Here is a 25,925-nt window from a genome sequence, read left to right on the forward strand (position 1 = left end):
TTTTTAGAAAAACAAAAACTGATTTACCTTCAACAGAACCTCATTAAGGAACTTCAAAAGAAGATAGTTTAGGAAAAGGAAAATGACCCTAGAAAGAAGATGTAAGATCCACAAAGGAAGCTGTGGATAAATAGTAAGCAAAATTAAAGAGCTAGATCCTGGACAACAAAAACTATAAAATCAGAGTTAAAATATTTTAAATTATGCAGGAGAAGAATAAAGATATTAACTTTGATTTTAACATGGTGCTTAAATTTATAGGTAGTCCCTAAAAATAGAAATAAACTGTATAACTTCCAAACTATTAAAGAAGAATGAAATATGGCGTAAAAGTGGTTTAATCAAAAAGAGGGCAAACATTGTTAAAAAGAAACAAAGAAATGTTGAAAAAGAACAAATAGAAAACAGAAAAAAACTTTAAGATTAAAGGCATTTATGAATGAAAGATGTTCAAAATATATTGTTAAAAGGTGTCGGGAAATAGCAGAAAACTAGTAACTTAGTTTCAATATAGAGCAAAAAATTTAAGAACTGAAAGGAGAACTTGGCAAATTTGTCATCACCAGGAGAGATTTTTAATATTGTTTCAGTTATTGATCACGCAAAAAAATTCATAAGAATTTAGTTGATTTAGAACCAGACAGTTAATATGATTATTCGAATGGATTTATTAAAATATTAAATCAACATCTAGAAAATTCTGTTCAAGTGCACATGTAACCCTTATGAAAACTGACTATGTATGAAACCATTCAACAAATCTTAAATTATTATCATACAGACCACATTCTCTGACTCAATATAATTGAGTTAGGATTTGTTTTAAAAATGTATTTGATTATAAACAGCATATATCTAGATGTTATTTTCTTGACCCAATATGACAATATTTGTCTTTAATTAAGCAAGTTTAGTCATCAACTGAAATGGAGACTGTAGCCAAGGAAACAAGAAAAGGCTGGAACTCAGAAGGGCAGCAATGGAAGAATTAGAAAAGATTACCAAGAGCAAAAATGTATCATTAGAAACCAGGGATAAAATAATCCACACCCTCATATTCTCAGTTACTATGTACAGATATGAAAGCTGGACAGTGAAGAAGGCCGATAGGAAAAAAAAATTGATTGACTTGAAATATGGTGTAGATGAACAAGTGGATTCTAGAGCAAATTAAACCTGAAACATCACTGGAGACAAAAATGACAAAACTAAAGCTGTCTTACTTGGAGTACATCATGAGAAAGCAGGGTTCTTTGTAAAACATAACAATGCTGGGAAAAATAGAGGGCAGCAGGAAAAGAGGGAAACCAAATACGTATGAGATGGACTGACTCCATGGAAAAAGCCCTGGGCATGAGTCTACAGGAGCTGAGCAGGGCTGTAGAGGGCAGGGCATTGTGGACATCACTCATTCATAGGGGCACCAGGAGTCAGAGCTGGCTCAATGACACGTAACACATACAAGCAAGTTTAATCTGTTAATGTTTCTTATGACTGATATGTTCATGGCTCTAAGGCAGCTGAAATACTTATTTCAAAACAAATTTCAGTTTCTGTTTGGAGCATAGGTAACTAGTTTTGATTGTACTTCATGTGAGAGGCTTGTATATCTCAGTGTTCTATTACCAGAGAGGATAATGCTGCTGCTACAGCCAGGGCCGCTGCTATTGCGATTATCAACTTTCAGTGTCTTGACCCCCGCCCAAATTGTAGACTAAAAACTCTGTTCCCACTTCATACCCATTAGGATGGCTATTATAAAAAAAATAAATAAAAATAAAAAAAATAACAAGTGCTGACAAGGATGTAGAGAAATTAGAACTTTTGTGCTTTGTTGGTTGGAAGAAAAAAATGATGCAACCACTGTGGGAAATGATATGGTGATTCCTCAAAAACTTAAACATAGAATTACCGTTTGATCCATCAATTCCACTTCCATGTATATACCCAAAAGAAGTGAAAGCAGGGACTCAAGTAGATATTTGTACACCCCTGTTCACAGTAGCATTATTCACATTGCCAAAAGGTGGAAGCAACCTAAGTTGCTTCTACACCTGAATGCATAAACAAGATGTGGTATTTACATACAATATTCAGCGGCCTTTAAAAGGAAGGAAATAGACACATGCTACAACATGGATGAACCTTGAAGACATCATGCTAAGCGAAATAAGCCAGTCATAAAAGAACAAATATTGTATAATTCCACTTATATGAGGTATCTAGAACAGTCAGATTCATAGAGACAGAACTAGAATGGTGGTTGACAGGGGCTGGGGGAAGGAAGAGGTGAGGAGTTAGTGTTTAATGGGTACAGAGTTTCAGTTTGGGAAGATAAAGTTCTGGATGGCGGTGGTGGTTGCAGGACAATGTGAATGTACTTAAGGACAAAGAACTGTACACTTAAAATAGGTTAAAATCATCAAGTTTGTGTTATGTGTATGTACCACAATAAAAATAAAAATAAAGCAAAAAACTTCTGTTCCTATACCCAGGAAGAGCCTGCCACTGTCCCTGGGGTGTTGATATAATAATCAATTTTTGAGAAGAGTCAGCTCTGTTAAGTTGCTCCTACCACAGCATAGAAGTCAAAAAAGGAATATAATCTATGAATGCCTTACGTTTGTGTTCCACTTTATATTGGAAGAAAGGCTTTTGTGTGATGTGTTCTAACCCATTTAATCCTCGTGACAGCCTTATAAGGTCATCCCTTTTAATTCATGAAAGAAAGCAGCCTGAGCAATGGTTGTCTAAGACCACCAGCCTATGAAGGATGCAAGGGTTAAAATACTTATCTACGGACTAAAGCCACGGATCTCCCTACGTACAGAAATAGTTGTCAAGTTACTATGAACTTTACATTTAAAATGCCAAAAGCAAAGTGCTAAGCTTGTTAAACTGAGTAAAAAAAGAGAAAAAAAAAGATATCATTACCTTCTCAGTGACCAAGGAATAATGATTACACTAAATTTACGCTCTGAATCCTATTAACATATTTGTGGCTTTTTATAATGCTCTATTTCCAAACCTTGGTCACGTTTAAACTCTCGTTGGCTGGTTATGTCTTTGAACTTTAGCATCTAAAAATACTCTTTAATTTGGGGGGTGGTGGAGCTTTCCCTTAAAACGTATTGTTTTAGGTTGCAGCTATTCAAATTTTTATCTAAATTCTCAAAAAATTTTGTTTGATTCCAATAAAAACAAGTAGCCAGGTTGTTCTCTCATTGTTATGCAAGAAGTGTTTCATTTTGGATCTTAAATTTCCTTTTTTATTGCTCTCCTTGGAGTGGATGGCTAATGTAAATGAGAGAAACCTGGCAACGCACCATCACTGCCCTTAGTAATTTACAAGTTCCCCCTAAAACAAATGGCTGGGTCAGCGCAACCTCCCAATTCTCAGCACGCAGCTAGCATTCATTTTCCTTTGAAGCCTGCCATAGATAACTGGACTCAGAACCCCAGCTGTCCTGCCACAGAACGCTGTCCCGGTAGCTTTCTCTGTTTCTGGGAAGACTTGGTACCCCATGGAAGAGGGGTGGCATTGACACCCCCTCGCTGTGAACAAGCCTCCTGAGTTTATTAACTGATAACATAACGAACTCCCTGCAGCAATAAATAGGTTTCTCACTGTGCTGGGATTCGGGGAAAGAATTTGAGATTTTGCACTGCTTGGTCCTTCCCTCTGTGTGGTTCCTGTGACATCTACACTGATGGGTTAAACATTGAATGTTCAAAGAGATGGTCCCTTTATTTCCTCTTCCAAGTTGTTCCAACTACAGTGAGGAGAAAACAGTGGGCAATATCCTTACCTTTGCATTTACTGCACATATCTCGAAGTCAAACCTTCTACCTCACATATATAAAAATGTTTGGAAGCACTTACTTCATTTTAAAATGCTTATAGCATTTTGGGATGCTCGTCCCTGTTCAATTTTTAATCGAGAGAGCAAAGAGCAAAGGAAAAATGAAGTATTTTACAAAAAAATAACACTTGTCATTTGTGCAATTCCACGGGAACTTTTCCTTTGTATATACGAGTATCTGATTTATTGCTTCTATTTCCATAGCTTACATTTATGAAGCACCTACTCTGTGCTGAGCATTTCAAGTGCATGATGTTATTTAATCCCCACCACAGACCTATGTGATTGGTACTAACATTCTGATTTTATATAAAACAACAGAAAACCAAAAAAAACAACAACAAAAAACACACCTGAAATGTAAAGAGGTTAAGTGGGCACATAGCAAGTAAGTGGCTTATGTTGTTCAACCTTTTTTTTTCCTATGTAAAATTGTACAAACCTACCTCAAATAGATCATTGTCTTTAGAATCCCTAATTAACAATTTTCAGAATCAGACTTGCCAACCCCTGTTATTACCTTACATGCTTTAATATTCTCTTCTCTCTGCAGCGGGGAACACCAACTTTCATATTATTATTTCATACATTTCAGATCTATTATTGTTTACCCTCAACCTTCTCCTCTGCATGATTTAAACAAATAATAATAACAGGCAAAGCCTTGTTAACATTCCTTCCAAGACTGTATTTTCTAGTGCCTCAGTAATGTTGCTTTCAACTTCAAACTTTATTCAACGTTCCTATATTTCACTAAAGAGTGAAAGATACGAAGCAGACACTCATTATTTGTAATCGTGAAGTGTAACAGCAAACAAAAAAGGAAACTAGCTTCATGTTATAAATGAGGCAGACTTTTATTTTTCATGCTGTTTAAAAGATAAAGGTGAATGTTATGAGGTCAAGCCTGTTTTTAGAGAGAAGCTTGATTTAGTTTTTCAAAAGTGGCAAAGATATTTTATTCTGGCATTTAATAATTTCAACAGAATATTTTGTAATCCATTTAACCAAAAATTAATAATTATTTCTTGGATATCTACTTTGTCCTTAGAGTTTAAGGAAAATATAGGCTATGTGTAAGAATTGGCTCCTGCCCTGAAGAGTTTATAATTTAGTGGACGAAAGATGAATATACCAATAAATTTAATTATATCCAAGGCCGTACCTATTAGATGCTCTTCTTACCCTTCCTTCTGGTTCTTTAGCAAGACCTGAAAACTTGTTCTCTAAAATGCATCACGATTTTTTTCTCCTCTTTAGAGAAATTTGATTTTGAATTTCAGAAATAGCCTCGTTTTGTGCTTCAAAGATTTGAATCTGTTTTCCCTACAGTTATTGTCTGGTTATTGTGATCAATTCTTAAATCTGGGTTGAAATGCTACCCACTATAAGACATACCTTTATGTTTCTTTTACACTAGCGTCATCAGAAATCGGGCCTTCTCTTGTGATTCACACCACTGTCCCCTTTGGAGTGACACACTTGGAACACAGCGTTGAGGATGTGCAGGAGTTAATCTTCCAGCAGCTGGAAACCATTTTGCCTGGTTTGCCTCAGCCAGTTGCTACCAAATGTCAGAAATGGAGATATTCACAGGTAATCAGAGAATCCAGTAGTATGAGCACATTTTCTTAATAGGTAAGCAGAACGGATTTTTTTTTTTCTTTCTTATTCTTTGCCTAATGTGGAAGTGTAAACTTCTACAGGTTTTTATTACCCCGTTATTTCTCAATAAGAAATGCATACCATTTCTCCAATGGGATGTTTAAATTCTACCATCTCAAAACTTATACACCCTGAAAATCTGGGGTTGCCTACGCAAGCAGGCAGGGTATATATCAAAATGCGCTATTTCTCAGGGGTTTCTCTAAATCGGTACTGTGGCTATATAGAAACCACTATAACCTCCCAAATTTTTGCAATATGTCAAATTAACCTTGTAAGAGTATTTTGCTACCACAGTTTTCATTTTTATTAAGTTCCCACTTTGGTTTTGACTGCTGCCAGCAGAGCTCTTTGCGGAAGAAAGATGAATACCTGCATAGATCAGCTAGTTGAGCTGTTTCTCAGGGGTAGGTAAACCTGCTGATTGCTCTACTAGTTCAAATTTAAAGCTCTTTAAGTAAATGTTGACTTTTCTGAAAGTCTCTGCATATTCCAGTAGAAGTTTGTCAGTATTCCTAGAAAAAAATTTTTTGATCTGTAAACTCTGTTGTGAAGTCTTTTGGGGACAATGAAGCAAATGGCAGAAGGAAAAAGAAGAAGAGTTGTCTCTTTTTTCCTAAGATTTCTGAGCCCATTGATGAACTGATTTATCAGCACTGTTGGTTATCTGAGTTGTGGAACCTTTAGAAAAAGTGGTGTTGTGAGAAATCGCAGCAGATTTTGTATGTTTTAAAGGGCTTTCCAAAATCAGAGGAAATAGGAAATTGTAAATTACTTCTTCCTAAAACTGCTCTATGTGTTTACTCTTATCTTCTCAAGTTAAATTATACAGTGAAACTTTTGGGAAAATATTTACTTAAACATGTCATGGTCATTTTAGAAGACCTTATTTTTCCTTTTAAAAGTATTGAAAAACCTTAATAGCTAGTGTCTTTAAGTGATAGTTAACTCAATTTTAGGTTGACCTGTAAAAGAAGATAGGAAAATAATCTTCTTGATATAATTTTAAACTAGATATATTGCACAGCAAGTCACTTTGCAATTTATAAATATTCCTTTAAAAAAACAATGGTTTTTGAGTTTTGCTTGTGACGTTCTTAAAATAATTTATTAATAAAGCAAAAAGATGGTTTAAAATCTACTTATTTCTTAAAATTTAATGTGTTGTAGAAATAGATTTGACCTTACTACAAAATGACCTATTCAAAGTTGTGCAATATCACAAAATGTAATAAAAAATTTTTGAACACAAAGTACATCTAAACCCTAGCAATGATTTTTATTATAATTCGGTTGTTTCTCTCTTGAAGTTATTCCAGTACATTTATAGCTCTATAGTTATGAAATCTACATTGGTTGCAAAGCCTAAATGGGAATAAGTTGTCATTTAACCTTAGAATTTTGTATTTTCCACTATTCGCATACTTCTCCTAGTACTTTGAGTATCATTCTGTAGAACACAGCATTATTGCTAATGGCAGAGATATTATGTACTTTGTGAGATAGATAGATGAGAGGTAGGTGATAGATAGATCTCCCATATTACTTAGAAAAAGAGATAATTAGTGACAATTTCAGAGAGTTAATAGCATTTTACTAGTTTTCAATTATTAGTTCCAAGAGAACATTTCTCCAATATTTTTAAAAGGTACAGCTTAACCTTTGAAATCTGACATAAATGCATGCACCCCTCTTCCCTTGCCATCCCAGGACACATGATCTATCTTTAATGAATTCATAAATGTTTGTGTATGAATAGGTTCTAATATAGTGCTTAAACTGAAAGGAAGGATGGTGTAGAAACTCTGACAAAAAAAAAAAAAAAAAAAAAGAGGAACAAACAACTGATTTTGACGTTGACCTGCAACGTCTTATATCTAATTAGAGCTACAGTCCCTTTGCAGGGGAAATCCTACCCATACTTTTTCCCATTCTGTGTTCCCTTGTTTCAGCCCCCTCTCCTGCTCCACCCAAATCTTCTCCTATTGTTCACACTCTACCCTGTTTCTTTTCTTTTTTCTCTCTGACAAAAAAGTGATAGAGCCCCTTTAATCCTCATTTTATGAAATCCTAGATAGCCCACAGAACTGGTGTCCCCTGCCCCAGGCAGTGAGTGGTGTGGGTTCCCCAGCCTAGACCTCTCAGACTTGACTTTTTATCTCCATTCATTTATTTCTCTTTTTTGGGGGATCCCTATACTATATGTTGGCCCCCAGTGACTGGAGGATCGGAAGAAGAGGAGAAAGGGTCATAGCAACGATGGGCACCCAGTGTGGCAGCCTGGAGCTGCCAATTCAAAGATGTGATCTCACTTCATATCAAAAGTAGCCTTAGAGGTGGCTGATTTTAACCCACTAGAGCAACATGAAAAACAAAACCTCAAAGACATGAAATAAAATTTCCAAAGGTCCTATGTCTAGCAGTGACAAAATCCAGCCTGCCTGACTCTTAAGTCCTGCACTCCTTTTCACCACCCCTCTGTTTCCTATTACCACAAGTTTGGTAGCTTAAAACAACATACATTTATTATCTTATAGATCTGGAAGTCAGGAGTTCACGACAGGTCTCACTGGGCTAAAATCAAAGTGTTGGTAGGGCTGTGTTTCTTTCTGTAGGCTGTAAGAGAGAATCCATTTTCTGTAGGCTGTAAGAGAGAATCCATTTTCTGTAGGCTATAAGAGAGAATCCATTTTCTGTAGGCTGTAAGAGAGAATCCATTTTCTGTAGGCTGTAAGAGAGAATCCATTTTCTTGCCTTTGATGTAGTCTAGAAACTGCCCACATTCTTGGCTTGAGACCCCTTCCTTTATCCTCAGAGCAGGTCAAGTCTTTTTCATACTGCATCACTTTGAGCTTTTCCCCTGCCTCACTTTTTCTTTAAGGATGCTCATGATTACATTGGCCTCGCCTAGATAATCCAGGATAATCTCCCTATCATTCTATGAGACAATATCTCCCACCTCCTTCATAAAAACTTCTGGGGAGAGTATCAGTTCTTAAAAGCTTAAATCACGCTAGGGAAGTGACTGCTATCTGAAAGAGGTGAGGGATTATTTTGTGTGTGGGCAGGTTCTTGTTTCCGATGCCTCATTGGCAGCAGGGAGGTGAAAGATGTTTTTTCATTTATTCATTTGGTTACTCATTTATTCAATAAGCATATAAACAATACCTGCAACATGGCTAGTACTCTGCTCATAGAACCCTAGAAGATAATATTTGCTGAAGGCCTCCTAAAATACTAAATTGAATTTTCTATCTTGAGTAAGATAAAAGTGCATTCTTGTGGGTGCTGCTCTTATAGGAGGAAAGAGGCAGATGAAGAAAGAAGGTGTGTTTGGAAGACTTGGGAGCAGCTTGGTGCCTCCTATTTGGGGTTCGAATAAAACACTTGAGTAGGTGGCTCAAAAAACATAACAAAGCAATGGCAGATTTACCATGGTTCTTGGCTCCTCCCTTTAGCAGCTATCTGCCCTCCATAATTTAAATGTTTATCCAGTTAATATAGCTTGATGCCTAGGCTGTGATACATTGAATTAGGTTTCTGTAACAAGTATTATATAGTGATCCTTTCAGCAGAAGAGTAAAAACTGAAAATGCCTTTCCATGTACCTTGACAGGGGACATTTAATCAGTTGGATAACCTTAATGCTCTCAACTACTACTATTGGCTGCGCTTCCCTTTGTTTCAGGATATCAGGATGCCTTTTTCAAGCTGTAGTCAATGTCTGAGTTGCTTAGTACTTTAACGCTAATTTCCCCCATCAAGGGCCCTTTACTTCACTTCATTGAACATAACTCATGGGTTACTTTATTTTTCAAAATTTATCAAATGTGTTTTTAAATACCAAAGAGATCAAGAGAGGAATTTTGGGGGGACAGAAAAGGGGGGGAAGGGAGGTGGTGACTGAATGAATACAATGGAATCTTTGGTAAAATAAATGGATTTGGACTAGCTTATTAAGCTTTTGAAGTAGAATCAGAAAACAGTTATCTTAGTTACATGTCTTCATTTAGTCTTTTACCCCGAGACTGTACCTTCTCTTTCCCCAATGGTAGTCCTTTCATATTTTTTAAGAAGGATCATGAGCTTTTTATGAATCTGATAAAAGCGATGATCATGAAGTTTCAAAATACACAAGTACACATAAATACCAAATGGCATACAATTATGAGGATTTAGAAACAACCTAAAGTCTTCCCATTGAGAATACCTACTATCAATGTCATACTAATATCATCTCAATAAATCAAGAGCCCCTCACGGCCCAGTCTTGTGTTGCAAAGAAACACAATTCACCAACCAAAAGGAATATAAAGTAATTCAAATCTTTACTAGTATCTTTTAGAACGGTAATGAATATCCAAAATTCATCATCCTCAACAGTACTTTTTGAAGTCTCTGTCCTCATGTCCTATATATCTCACTCTGGAAGCTCCCTCAAATCTCTTTGCACCCTTAACGCTTAGTTCCCCACACACTTTTTTCTCAGACAATCAGCTAGGCGGGCTTATCTCTTTTTATGCCTTTCCTCTCTTCAGCTTCCCATTCACCTTCTTCACTTTTGACTCTATCCTTTCATTTTTTCTTCTTAGACAAGAGGTAAATCTGTGCCCTTTTCAATGCAGCTTCCCCATTTTACCTTCCTCCTGTCTTAACCAACTGATTACCTCAGTTGGCATAGTACTGCTAGAAATCAGAAGGAATAAAAGAGAAAAGAGGAAATGTGCAAGAGTTTAAGGCCAGAATTTTCCTTTAGAGGTTTTTGTTTGGTGGGAGACGGACGAGTATACAGAGAAGAGTCCGAGACCACCCATATACTTAAATTATTCTCTCATCAGAGTAATTTTTGGTGTGTACTTACATCTAATTTCAGCACTGGAAGGTCAGGTGGTGATGGATATTTTCTTTTTTTTCTCTTATGCATTTTCTATTGTATTTTCCTCATTTTTTTCTTTTAGGTAGGTAGGAACTAGAAAGCAGTGACTTATTGATTAGGAATATAAATTATAAATCCAAGACTGTCTCTTTCAAAGTAGTCAGTCCCTTGATAAGCTCCACCCTTATTTCAACAAGCAGGGGCATCTCTTTCAGAGCCTGACAAGCTTTCTTCAGCATATTGTCATTTGGATCATGAAATTTGAAATTTGAATTTGATGTTTTAGAAACAAAGTCATTTGGACTTAAATCTTATCAATAGAATTAATAAAATTGTTAATCTTGACAATTTTCTCAAATATTTTTGTAAATGTAACTAAAGAAATATAGCTGTCTGTATTTATCACTTTTAACGTGGCTAGTAGGCTGAATCTAAAAGCAGTTTAAAGCTGGTAACCCTAAAAGACATTGGCATCATTATGGATTTAAACATATGGCCTTCTAGGATAAGTACTTTGAAAGACAATAATCACTTGTGTTTATGAGTTAAACAACATTAGGTATGTTGTTTATTAGTTGATTTCCACAATAAAATCATGCTTTTTTGGTCATTCTGCCACCAATCCTATGACTTTTTCCCCATATTTGTGCTTATAATTCCTGGACTTTTGATAATGTGCTGTGATTATGATCTTGTACTTTAGAGTCAGACCGACATTGGTTCAAACCTTGGCTCTCCCTGTGCCTTTGAGCAAGTAGAGGGCAGCTCAACGCCTCAGGGGCCCCATCTGTAAATGGTAACAACTGAACTACCTCATAGGGTTAGTGATTAAAATGAAACGAGAGAACACAGCAGAAAACATTGACTACAGACACTAGTACAAAGCAAGTTCTCAATAAATATTACTAAATAGTGGTACCAAGAAGAGGGAGAAAGGAGGTGGAGTAAAAAGGTACTACCATGGTCATTTCTTAGTAGCTTAGCTCTGTGTTCCTTGGACTCTTTTATTAATTACTTCTCTTGATGGCCACATGCTGTCTCACTGTTTTTTTGTTTTTTGTTTTTTTTTAAACTCTCTTCTGTTTTCTGAGTTTCTCTCTTTTCTCTCTGTTTCTCATATGCAGATAGCTCTGGACAGGAATGTTTCAGGAGGACTGATTCAATGCTAGAAGTTATGACACTTAGTCATACTGTAGGGACTGCTGAATAATATCAGAACAAAGTGAGCTAAAAGTGGTGGATCCCTGCGGACACAAACAACTCTTCTCAATTGGGTTTTTTTAAGCTTATAGATTTTTTTCAGCTTCTTGCCATTCATTCCTAAACTAACTCACACATTTTCCAGTGTTTGGTCATTTAACACATTTATGCCATGAGTCAACATTTCCTGGCATGAAATTATGGCCATGAGCACTCTTGCCTATGTGCCATAAGTTTCCATTAACCTATGGAGAGCCAAAACAGGCCTTTTGGGATCGGTGGACTATGTGGCATGACCCAATCCATCACTAGCAGGAAACCTAACAGGTGTCAGTCCTGAGTAATCCATTGAGTAATCTCTCACCTCTTTGTCACTGGCACATAATTAACCAGTTGCTTCAGCTTATTATGAGGTAGCTACGAATACGTGAGATCATCAGCTGAGAAATTCCGATCATTGAATTAAGGATATACAGTCACAGTTTAATTGAAGTGTTATGGGTAGATATTTCCCCCTTTCACAAAATTCCATATTATGTGAGCTATTAAATATTTTAACACTTGTAAGTTTAATTAAATAACTTTTCTCAAATTCCCATGGGACTTACCCTGCCATGGAATCAGTATGACACTTGTTCAGAAGAACCAATTATTTTGAACAGCATTACTTTATAGAAAACTTTAAAAAGGAGTCTGTGTCATTTTTCCTGGACAAATGTTACATATATTCATCTGCACCCAATATAACTAGTTAAAGCTGGATGATGGATGTTATTATATGGGCATGGACACCCTAAGAGAATTAGGACCTATTCTAACACTAATACATAAAGAGTAAGTATACTTGGACTGTTTAGAGGAGAGATCAGTATTATCCGATACAAAAAAAGCTCAGTTGACGAAAGCTGTTTATACCCACATTAGAAATTAATAGTATAAAACTCATCTTTTCATTAAACACACATTTATTGAGCTCCTACTCTGTGCCAGACATTATACTGGATTCTAAAGACTCAAAGACAGCTCCCTTCCTTCAGGGAGCTTCCTGTATAATCAGCAAGGCCAACCAATAAACAGATAATCATGATATGGTGCAGTCTGCTATGAGAAAATGATGCACTAGGTACTGTGTGAACATGGAGCAGATTTGAGAAGAAAGTGGTAATAAATAGCTTCCTAAAAGAAGATGTCACTTGAGCTAAATCCTACAGGCTGGCAAAGGGAATGATGTTAGAATGATGTTCCAACAATACATGTTCTTTCCCAGAGGCAGGATAATGCAAGGGACACTCATTCTTTTTCACTTTGGTCTTTGCTATCATCTGTTATAGCACTTCAATAAACCATGACAGTCCACATCATTTTTTTCAGAGAGTATATATATTTCCTCTCTCAAAAATGCCATTTATTAATCCCCTACTCTGTGTAGTTTACTAGACTTTCCTTGTAACTCGCTTCATCCTCCAACCACATTATGGAGTTTATACTCCTTCCCCATTGCATAGGTGAGAAAGCTGGGAATTAGAGAGCTCAGTACCTTGGGTGAGGTTCTTCTGCTAGGAAGTGGCAAAACTGGAATTCAAACACAGGCCTATTTAAAAGCTAGTGCTTTTAAACACCTTACTCTACGGCAGCTAATTGTTTGAGTTCCCCCAATTATGACACATTCTTATACTATCATTCTTTTGCTGCTGTCAGCTATAAATAATTATAACAGTTAACATTATACTCTGATTTTAGAAGTACTTTTATACTTATTTTAATTTCATCCTCACAACAATTCTCACAGATAAAGAAGTAAATGTTACTTTCTTGGTTTTAAATGAGGAAACTGAGGCTCATGTTGAATGTTTTGCCTAATGTGATGCAACTAGTAAGAAGCAAAATATAATAGAAATTGGAACATGTTACTTTAGGCTCTAAAGTCCATATTTTGCACAGTATATAGAAATTAACTAAACATGGATCATAGATCTAAATATAAAACCTTAAACTACAAAACCTCTAGACGAAAACACAGAAGAAAATCGATAAGATATTGGGTTTGGCAAACATTTCTTAGATAGGATACAAAAAGTACAAGCCATAAAAGAATAAATTGATAAATTGACCATGATCAAAATTAAAAACAATATCTGAAAGACACTGTAAAGAAAATGAAAAAAAACAAGCCACAAATTTGGAGAAAATGTTTGCAAAAACATATATCTAATAAAAGACTGGTATCCAGAATATAAAAAGAACTCTCACAAATCAGTAACAAGAAAACAAATGGCCCAATTATATTTACATGGGCAAAACGGAAAGAGCACTTTACAAAAAGAGGTGTGAATTTAACCATGAAGTTGTAACAATTCTACAATGAAAACTGGAAATAATCTGAATATTCATCACCTGGTAAATGAACAAACTATTATTCAAAACATTGTTGAAATTAAAGAGTTAAATAAATGAAGACATCCCATATTCATGGATTGGAATATTTGATATTTGATGTTACCCAATACTACCCAAAGTTATATATACAAATATATTTGTCTCTATCAAAACCCCAATGGCCTTAGCAAAAATGGAGAAACTGATGTAAAAAATTCATATGGAATTGCAAGGAACCCTAGATAGCCAAAGTAATATTGAAAACGAACAAAGTTGGATAACTCACACCTTTTGATTTCCAAACTTGCTACAAAGCTACCATATTCAAAACACTGAGTCAATGAAATAAGGATAGACATATAGATCAATGGACCAGAATCAAGAGTCCAGAAATAGGTGATTTCTGGTGAAGATGGCAGAGTAGGTAAAAGCTGTGTTTACCTCCTCTCATGACCACATCAAAATTACAACTACAGAACAATCATCATTGAGAATTGCCTGAAGTCTAGATGAACTAAAGTACTACCTCTAAGGAAATACAGAAGAAGCCACCTCGAGACTGGTAGGAGGGGCAGAGATACAGAACGTGCTGGTCCTACACCCGTGTGTGACCATTAAAAACTGGGAGGGATATCTCGGCTGCAGAGGTCCTCCTGGAGGAGCAAGAAATTCCAGCCCCACACCAGGCTCCCTAACCCAGAGTTCCACTCCTGGGGAGAGAAATCTCTATAACTTCTGGTTGTGAAAACCAGTGGAGATTGTGGCTGAGTGAGACAGAGGGCAACTGGAGTCCTAGGCTATCCTCTTTAAGGGCTTGCACACAGACTTACTAGCTGATGGACTCACTATGAATTCTAGCACTGGGGCAACAGCTCAAAAGACGTCGGGACATATGGGGAGGAACTGAATTGTCTGGCTCCAGGTAGAAGGCTAGAAGGGCAGCTGTCTCTCAGACAGAGGTGCTGGCACAATCCATGGTTTCGTTGTTGAGCCCTCCCCACTCCAGGCATGCAGATACGGGTGCTGCCATATTTGAGTCTCCGTCAACAAGGCTAACACTGTTCTTCCGCCCTGCCCTGGTGATTCCCTAAGACCCTGCTGCACCCAACTTTCGGACATCCCCAAACAACTTCCAGTGTCTTTTCCACCCAAAAGGCTCATCTTAGGTTATGCTAAGGACTTTCCTAAAATCTCTAAAAGGTTCACAAAAGCTAAACAAGCAGCATCTGCCTTTGGTGTTTCCCCTCCCTCTGGCTGAGCAGCCCCAAACCTGGCACTAGTGGAAGCTGGCCTCAGTTTTTGTTTTAGCCTCTTGAGGCACCTCCAAGCCCAGCACAGGTGGCAGCCATCTATGGATTGCTTTGTGGCTCATATCAGGTGGCCCTGAGCAGGGCATAGGCTGTGGCTGAACTTGGCCTGAGGCAGGGCCCCTCTCAGGAAGCCCCGGGATGGGCAGGCCCAGTGGCCAGCTTTGGACAGAGCCAGAACATCACCTGGTCACCTCCAAAAACAACACACCCAAAGGGAAGACTAGGCAGGCTGCAGAGACCTACTAAAGTGAACCCTGCTCTGCAGTGTCAGCCCCTGCACCACAGCTCCACTGCTATAGTTATGGCCAGTCCTCACAACCAGTCAACCCAAGCTCAATCCCTCCCATTGACATGCAAATAGCAATCAAGGCTCACTGCAACAGATGGGCACACACAACCCACACAAGAGACACATCTGGAGCACCCAGCACAGGTAACCAGGGAGACTGCGCCACTGAGCCCTATAGCACACTACCTACATAAAGCCATTATACAAAGACCTGGAGACATAGCAGCCCTACTTAATACACAGAAACAAGCACAGGATAGCAGCCAAAATGGGGAGACAAAGAAACATGTCCCAAATAAAAGAATAGAACAAAGCTCCAGAAAAAGAACTAAACAAAATGGAGACAAGCAATCTATCAGACACAGAGTTCAAAACACTGGTTATAAGGATGCTCAATGATCTCAAGGAAAATTTCAACAAAGAGATAGGAAACATAAAATAGGGATAGAAAACATAAAAAAGAACCAGTCAGAAATAAAGAATATAGTAACTGAAATGAAGAATACATTACAGGAAATCAACAGTAGATTAGATGAAGCAGAGAATTGAATCAGCGATTTAGAAGATAAGGTAGCAGAAAACATCCAATCAAAGCAGGGGGGAAAAAAATCTTAAAAAATGAGGATAGTTTAAGGGGACCTCTGGGACAATATCAAGCATAACAACATTTGCAATACAGGGGTACCAGAAGGAGAAGAGAAAGAGCAAAGAAATAAAAAACTATATGAAGAGATAATGATGGAAAACCTCCCTAACCTGGCAAAGGAAAAGACATACAAGCCCAAGAAGCACAGAGAGTCCCAAAAAAGATTAACCCAAAGAGGCCCACACCAAAACACATCACAATTAAAATGCCAGTGGTTAAAGATAAAGAGAGAATCTTAAAAGCAGCAAGAGAAAAGCAGTTAGTTACCTACAAGGAAGCTCCCATAAGACTGGCAACTGATTTCTCAACTGACACTTTGCTGACAAAAAGGGAGTGGCAGGAAATATTCTAAGTGATGAAAAGCAACAACATACAACCAAGATTGCTCTACCCAGTAAGGCTGTCATATAGAATTGAAGGACAGATAAAGAGCTTCCCAGACAATACAAAGCTAAAGGAGTTCATCACCACCAAATCAGTATTATAAGAAATCTTAGAGGGACTTCTTTAAGACAAAAAGGAAAAAAAAAAAGATAAAAAATATGAATAATAAAATGGCAATAACTACATATCTATCAACAATTAGTTTCAATGTAAATAGGTTAAATGCTCCAATCAAAAATAATGTGGCTAAAGGGATAAGAAAAGAAGACCCTTACATATGCTGCCTAGAAGACAATCACATCAGATAGAAAGAAACACAGAGACTGAAAGTAAAGGGATGGGAAAAGATATTTCATGAAAATGGAAACAAACAAACAAACAAAACAGCTGGTGTAGAAATATTTATACCATACAAAATATGCTTTAAAACAAAGGCTATAACAAGAAACAATGAAAGACCCATTATTCAGATAAATACCCACTTCTGGGTATTTATCCCAAAATATAGCGGTAAATCTTCACAGTCTTGTATTTGGCAATAGTTTCTTAGATATAACACCAAAAGCATAAGCAACAAGATAAAAAAAATAGAAATTTTGGACTTCATCAAAATTCAAAACTTTTGTGCATCAAAGTATTATCAAGAAAGTAAAAAGACAACCCATAGAATGGGAGAAAATATTTGTAAATCACTTCGCTGAAAAGGTTCAACTATCGAGAATATATTTTTAAAAAACTTTACAACTCAACAGAAAAAACTACACAATCCAATTTTTAAAATGGGCAAAAGGACTTGAATAGATATTTCTCTAAAGAAGAGATACAAATGGTCAATAAACACACGAAAAGATGCCCAATGTCATTAGGCATTAGGGAAATAGAAATTAACACAATGCAACACCATTTCACACCCACTAAAATGGCTATAATTTTTTTAAAAAGGAAAAAGCAAAAGAACAAGTGCTGGTGAGAGAAATTGGAATTCTGTGCCTTGCTGGTGGGAATATAAAGTGGTTCAAACACTGTGGTAAACAATTTGGCGGTTCCTCAGGAAGTTATACGTGGAATTACAATACAACCAAGCCATTTCACTCCTAGGTAAAAACGAAAAGCACTGAAAACATGTGTTCAAGAAAAATGTGTTCATGGCAGCACTATTCACAATAGCCAAAGGTGAAAACAACCTACTGATGAATGGATAAACAAAATGTGGTATAAACATAAGACGTAATATCATTCAGCCATAAAAATCAATGAATTGTACCTGTTTTTAAAACTCAGTCATGATGTGGGAAATATGTGTTCAACATATTTCTAATAAGAAGAGCCATGGGAAATTATATAGAAATGCACATATTAAATACTTGAAGGACAAAAAGAAAGTAATGAAATACTGATATATGCTACAACATGGATGAACCTCAAAAAGATTATGCTAAGTGAAAGAAACCAGACACAAAGGCCACATCTTGAATGATTCCATTTATATGAAATATCCAGAATATGCAAATTCATGGAGACAGAAAACAGATAAGCGTCTGCCAGTGGCTCTTACTAATGGAAAATTTTATATTATGTGTATTTTACAGCACAGAAAATAGAAGAAATGTGGATGGCAATAAAAATGCTGTATTTCATTGGTCATTAGGGAAATGTAAATTAAAACTACAGTGAAAAACCATAACATACCTACTAGAACGGCTCAAATAAAAAACCCTGAAGACCAAATGCTGGCAAGGAAGTATAGCAACTGAAATTCTTACTTATCACTGTGGCAATGCAAAATGGTGCAGCCCCTTTGGAAAACAGCCTCATCTTTTCTTACAAAGTTAAATGACCCAGCAACCCCTCCCTTAGGGATTTACTCAAGAAAAATAAAGACATACATCCATACATCTCAAATGTTCATGGTAGCTTTATTAATAATGGCCAAAAACTGGAAATAACTTAAATATGCATCACCTGGTAATGAACAAACTGTTGTACATCCATAAATAAAAAATACTCAGTAATAAAATGGAGAAAACTCCTAATATTTGCAATAGCATGAATAAATCTCAGAAGCATTATCTAAGTGAAAGAAGCCAGTCTCAAAGGCTACCTATTGTATTATTCTATTTGTATGGCTTTTTGGGATCAGCAAAACTGTAGGAACAGACAACCGATCAGTGGTTGCCAGGAGCTGTGATTGAGAGAAGAAAACTAATCACAAAGGGGCAAAGGGAAATTTTGGGGGGGATGTGATAGAAATGGTCTCCACATTGTTTATAGTGGTAGTTGACATAACTGTGTATGTTGCCAAAATTTATGGAGCAGTACACATAAAAAAGGGTGAATTTTACTATATATAAGTTATACCACAGTTAAACTGACTTTTAAAACCACTTGCTTTTTTTATCCCCCACTATTGTCTCTCTGAGGAGCACAACCATTGAACCTTTTATCTGCACAGTATTGAAAGTAGAAAGAAGGTTGCTTCTAGACCCGAGGATCAAATGGTTGCAATCTTTCTGTCATAATTGCACAGCCCAAACAAAAAGCTGTTGGGTCCATTCGATATAAACGAGAACCAGAAAGAAATAAGGGCCATGCTTCTGGATGGTCAAGAAGAAAGAAAAAAAAAAAAAATGGGAGAGGGGATGAAGAAAGATTGAATTAGGGAGGAATTAAGCAGCTATTAACTTAAATGGGAGAGGCGTGATTAGGCTCAGTTGAGTAGAAAAGATGACTTTAGGTTAATCTCTAGACTCACAATCAAAAGCACTTTTGGCCTTCTGCATCCCAGGATCCCAAGCAGTTGGATCCTTTGAGAAATTGTGGCACAACATTTACATTTAGATGGAAACAAAAGGATTCCAGTCGTTAAATCACCTATGGCTAGGAGCTAGTTTTTGTACCCTTATACAAGGCTCGGCAACCACTAGGAACACAACAGATATTTGAAGAGTTAATCAATGAATATACTAAAATTTGCTGAAGGACAGAACAATTTTCTATTAAATGAAAAACTCTAAAGGAAAATGCAATACGACTATTGTTTTGTCCATTATTACTGCATCAGTACTAGAGAAAACAGCATCTCATTCTTTATTGTGTGCTTGTTCTGAACAAATCCTCATCAAAATAGATTGCGCCAGTGTTTTCAGGACTTTAAAAGATAGACTAGATCTACATGGATTCAATGTAGACCTCAGCAACTGAATATACAATTTCAGCAAACGATGTTTTTTGCAGTTCAAGCTCACTAAAGCTGCTACATGGATCATATAATTGATTTGTGGCACATTCTGCCTGCCTCTACCCAGTGGTTTATTCAAATAGAATAGATAAATACCAATAAAGTGAAAAGCTCCACTGAGAACTGACCAAACCACATCCCTTTCTTCACACCTAGGGTATTCCAACCAATAGTAGCTTTATAGCAGCTCTTTGTAGTACCAGATACAGAGCTCTGTAGCCAGGAATCCACAGTACAAGCAAACCTTTCCCTAAAGCACAACAAAGAAACGAGTTTATAAAATCACCATTAAACATAATAGAACACTGGAGAGACAAGTAGAACAGAGGCAACATGAGATGATGAATGTAACACATAAGAACCAATTAAAAATTATCATCTCTGCAGAAAAGCAACCATGTGTTGATAAAGCTTTTTATGAATATTAAGTACTGTAACATAATATAGGACTGAGAGTCTCAAACACCAGTGGCCAAAAGAGGTACAATATTTTTAAAGGAAATATACCTAAAAATAGATTAAATGGTATAATGAACACCCCCAATTTATCATTATTACCCCAGTTCTGAGTATAACTTATCTTCAATAATATGCAATGTATAGTTCAGAAATAATTCTTATCATCACTTTTCCTAACAATATAACAAATATACTCCATATGTATATGATTTTTGGTTGTGCCACAAAAATCTGACTATTCTAAGAAAGAATTTTTAAAAGATAGAGATATCATGATTGTCCAGCTCACCCAGAAAAATTGGTTTCTTTTCTCTCTGACACCTATAGCTTTTAAGATTGTATTTACCATCTCCCAGAGAAAAAAATTATTTCAATTATTAGGCTTTTTATCTGTGCAGGTTTACTGCAGCTTAGCCATAAGCTATGGAAATAGCATTGACTGTGTCACAATAGTCTCCACATTTTGAAATAAAGGCAAATATCTCTATATTCTACCATACACACACTCACACATACACACTTATCTAGTTATATTTTATACACTTTTCAAGGTATTCTTTACAATGGCATTTTATGAGATGAGGGTAAATTATTTGAGTAAGAAACCGTCTTTACTTCCTATTTAAGATTCAGGCTGATTCAGATATTCCTGGTGCCTTAGGCTGGAGTCTACAAAAGGTGAGCTACAGGCAGAGAATTCAGCTTTCTAGGGGTGATGACAAAAGAGTCAGAGCAAGAATCTTGGGCACCAGAATACCTAACTGTCTCCTGGACAGTGCAACTGCTCAAGAACTGGGTTAGAATGGTGAGGTGTCACATTGATAAAATAGAAGGAGGCTAATAGCAGGGCAATTCAGAAAGAAAAAAGGACAATTTAGAGACTGAGAAACTGAAGAAAATTATTTTTTATAGAGAAAAAAAAGTCCACTGTGTTTAAAGACTATTCAAAAGCCGAGAATTTAAAACTTTCAAATGTTTGAATTAGCTTTGTAGTTGCTTTTTGGCCAGCGTGCATACCTTCTTTGAGCAAACATTTATTCAACATTAGCCATGTATAATGGAGTAATAGATGCTGGGAATACAAAAATGAATGCTACACGGCCCTCATAGCTTGCTCAAAAAGGCTTTTAAACATGATATCTCTTACCAGATTGCAGTTCAATGAGTTAAGTGTAGAGGAATCAGCAACATTTTATTGCATTTTCATCAACCCCCAGAGGGACTTTTAAAAAATAAGAAAAATGAACAGAAACATTACATTTTTAATTTGACCAATAGAAAATATTTTGTACTCTTAAAAAAAAATCTATATTCAACTTTCATTTCCCAGATCTTCCTTTCCTATATAATGGAAATTTTCTTAGGGGTTGACAGTATTTTTCATTATTGACACAATACTGAAGTCCCATCTTCTTCAAAATGCCTGGACTCATTCCCCATATGTAAATGTGTAAACAGACATTTTCATTGACATCAGCATAAGTTCTGGTCTCTCCTTTATTTATTTACATTTCTCCTGTTTTTGTAAACAGGCATATGACAGATGCTTATAATCAATGCCTTGGGAATATGGTAAGACGGAGATGGATACAGAGAATCAATACAAACTACATTTATACTCTAGGTGCATGCGATTTGAAAGTGGGTATTTATTCCATATTTAAGCAAGTCTTTTCCCTGAAATCCCTATTTTGCATCACACCTTTGGTGGTTAACATCTGAATATTTAGCCACAGGTGAACGAACAAAGAATTTGTTACCCCAGATTCTGGTTCTATCTAAATTAATATTTGCATAAAAGAGAGGTTGTGCAAGTTTCTGGGAAAAAAGCTTTACACAAGATGTTATTCTATTTTTTAAAATTACTCATCCACTCATCAAGTGCACACTCAGGTTGTCCATTGTTAGCTGAGATTACTGATGGTTTTTCAATGCCAACCTTTGCTGCCCCTGCCCCCACCCCGTCCTTACGGAAACATTCCTCAGGTTGACAGACTCTGTGCGGAGCCACATCAAGTGCTTTGCCCCAGTGCAGTGGTTCCAAGCATTTTTATTTCATGGACCAGTAAATTACCTCTAAACGTTTTGGGAATCTATATAATACTGCTAACTTTTTCTTCAGCAGTTAAGAATTTGAAAAGCAAAAACAGCTCTAAGAATTTAATGAAAAGAATAACCCCCCAACACAATAAAGATATAACTCATAACAAATTTATAAATAGAATACATTTAGCTCTATAAAAAAAAAAGCTTATATAATTCTCCTTATTTTTTCTCTTCTTGCCATAGAGTGACTTTTGGGAACCACTTCCTTTGAGCTTTGCATAGGGGCTATAAAAGAATAAGTTAACCAAATATTCAATTTCTGCTGTTTATGTTCCATGGCGTGGGTTCAGGTTTATGCTGGCAGCAGAAGAGAGGAAGTGGGGAAATGTATGCATCAGCTCCATACCATCACAGCCTGCCTAGCTATTCATACTGCCAGTGTGGTCAGTACCTCACACGCACAATGGGCAGGGGAAATGCCAGTGCAAGGAGATTATTACTTAGAGTTTGCCCCAATCAAGTTAGTGGGCAACTAGGAGACAGTGAGATTTCCCTGGAATTCGGCTACAATTTAAGGAAGGAGTCACCCTCAGACATTGAAATTGATGGGAAAAAAAAAACAGAAAAAAGAAAAAAGGTGCAGTGTGAATATCAGAAGCACAAGTGATGGCTTAACCATTTCCATCTGCTCTCAAGACTCAGGCATACCCAAGGATAATTAAAGTGACCCTCGGGAATGTAGTGGAACATACGAAAGCAGTAAACTTACCTAGTCTTTTACAACACTTTTTTTTTCACATGTAAATTATCTCAAATGCAATTGAGGTATAGATCAGTATTACAGAGGAATCATATTGGTTTCATACATGTTTATGGTTTCAAGTCATCAGGGTAAGTTTTCTCAAAGATAAAGACTTAGCAAATGTGAAGCTCTTAAGAAAAAAAACAACTGAGAATGTCCAGAGGGGCCTTCCTTTAGTGCAAATAGTGGCTGTTTCAAGCGGCCCAAAGAACCACTGGGTTTTCCATGCTAAGTTCTTCAGCAAAGGTGCAAGTACTGATGAAAAAAACCACAAATATATCACCTCTTTACTAAAGTGACAGATTCATGAAGAAGACTACACCGTGGATCACATTTTTAACTTCGATCAAAGTCTCTTTTAGAAGCAACTGCATCTCCAAGCAGGAAGCACAAGCCCCAGGGGTGAGGCTGCAAAGGGTGGATCACTGTAGCAAGATGCAGAGTCTGGGAGAATATTAACTGTGCTATGATGTCACTTTACTATGATGCTTATTGTTTTGTTAGTGCGCGGTTCAAAGTTCCATAGGTTCTGAGTCATCTGCCCTCACTTGCTTTTTCCCACAAGCCCTGATATTTTTAGTGTGTAATTTTGTAGAACTATGGTTGTAGCCAAAATACCTGTATTTTATTTTCACACAGCAGTCAAAGCCCCGAAATGACCCATGGAAGGGCAGTGGTCTGGAGGGAGGTAATTAGAAGGTTATTAGGAGGAATTGGAATTGGGCCTCCAGCATCATCTAGAGGAAATGGCTCCTGATGTGATTGTAATTCTTGGCATTGACATATCTCTGGTTTGGAGAAAGGCAATGCATCAGACTATCCTGGCCTAATGGAAAAAATAGGAAAAAAAAACACCCCAGAAAAGAATACTTAATTCCCTTATTTCTAATTACATGTTTGCTTTTCAATCTTCTAATCCAAGATTGGTATATAGGATTCCTCTCGAGTGCCAACTCCAATTGACTGGTAGTGGCTGCCTGAAGCAATGAAGTAAAAAGAATGCTGAGGCCACTTCTGGGCTCAGTGGGAAAGAATGCCACAATTGATTAGTGATGTCTATCGGGAGTTGCCACATGTGTGTCACCCCTATAATCCATGATACAGTTGAGGAAATTTGCCTACTAAGATGAATGGTCTGAGAAGACAAGCAGATTTGGTTCTAGAATCGGTACATTTACCTTTGTAAATGAACAAATCGATTCTCTGATGACCAGTCTATCTCTGTCAGTTTCACCTGAGGCTGCTCATTTGGGTGAACTGAGAAAATGTAAGGTTTAAACCAGCAACCCTGAAGATATTAGAAGTCCTGACTCCCAGATGCTGTTACCAGAAAACACCCTCCTTGAAGAATCCTACTTATTATCTTTTGACTTGTTATGCATTTATTATTCAGTATTCCCCTTACTTCTCCCCTTATCCTATTTTCCTGGCCATGTTTCATCAACTATAAGATGCCATGAAGTTGGTATTCAGCAGGACAACCAGGATGTCATTTTCACACATGTGGATTTGTTTATTTCTAGTGATCTAACAGCGAGACCACCAAAGCAACCCCTTGATATTTAAATTAAGAAATTATTTAAGGAGAAAAAAATATGAGTCCCAGTTGCTGTCTGAAAACCTTTCTTTCCTACCAAAGAGAAAGTGCCCAATCAGAGCTTACAAACAGGTGTCAGTGCCTCACAAGAAAGCCCCCAAAAGGACAATTCAGTGGAGCACTCTTGTAAGAAATGAACATCACCAGTGCTCTAGGCAGCACAGAGGACAGACGGTGTCAGGAGGACCGCAAACACCGATACCTCGGAGCTAAACAGTGAGTGCCTCAGAGAAGTTGAACTCTAACTAGGAAGTTTTTGGAAAGGCTTAACCAATATATCCCTCTTTTATTTCCTTTTTATGCTTGCAAACGATCTACATGTAGATAATTCTAAAAGAACTTTTTTAGTAAGTATAGATGAATAAAGCTTTGTGTTATGTTGACACCATTTTGTTCCCTTTCTCTTTGATATGTAAAACATTGGTACCTCTTCCAATTGATGGAACCTTAGACTCACTGAAATGCGGTATAATTTACATCCATAACAAATGAAGAGATGCGCCCTCAAGAATCTGATTGTTCATAGATTGTCCAAATTCTGTCATCAAGTGAGTTTCACATCCAGGATTAGAATTTATGAGACCTTAATTCTTATCTAGCCACTCGAACATCACTTAATGCCATATTTCAGAGAAGGTTGGTCTTAAGTAACCAAATCATGGATTGGATGGCCAACTAGAACTGGTCAGCCTAAAATACAACCCTTTTATAGGCCAAACCAAGAAGATTATTCTATATAGGTTGATGTCTTACAGCCCAAGGACAAGCGTTAGCTGCCAGCATAGGTATGGAAGGAAGAATGTGCATTGTCATGTGTGTCACTGAGGTTGTTTTCTGTTTGTTTGTTTGTTTGTTTTTTGCTAATTATCAACTGTCATTTGTGGAAATACCCATTAGCCTACTTGTCTGCTTTCCGCTTACTTTTCTTCTTTAATTTCATTCTCACACCAAAGGGACTTTTTTTTTTTTTTTTGCATGAATTTTTACAATTAATAATCAGGATACAAAAAAACTATTAGGTTAAGCCATATAAAGATTGATAATTCCTGACTTACAGAATCAGCAAGTTTATGTGGTTCAAGTTAATACATGACATATGAGATGCTCACAGAAAGCAGGTCACAATAAAAGACAAGAGGACAGTCCGCCATTCATCATTATGGAGAGCATTCTA

General features: G+C 36.8%; 1 protein-coding gene across 3 annotated transcripts in view; it reads left to right on the forward strand.

Annotated features, from left to right (window-relative positions):
• RNLS (renalase, FAD dependent amine oxidase) overlaps positions 1–25,925 on the forward strand; it is a 258,444-nt gene that overhangs the window by 224,916 nt on the left and 7,603 nt on the right. For 2 of the 3 annotated variants that reach the window (XM_019738905.3, XM_019738886.3), the window contains one exon: positions 5,284–5,459. In XM_019738905.3, the coding sequence (XP_019594464.2) occupies positions 5,284–5,459 (176 nt within the window). Of the gene's footprint in view, positions 1–5,283; positions 5,502–25,925 lie in introns of all 3 variants that reach the window. The other variant, XM_019738895.3, reaches the window with a different exon arrangement.

The sequence above is a fragment of the Rhinolophus sinicus genome, chromosome 15, assembly GCF_057876585.1.
Source record: "Rhinolophus sinicus isolate RSI-liver-muscle chromosome 15, RSI-T2T, whole genome shotgun sequence".
Classification (NCBI taxonomy): Eukaryota; Metazoa; Chordata; class Mammalia; order Chiroptera; family Rhinolophidae; genus Rhinolophus; species Rhinolophus sinicus.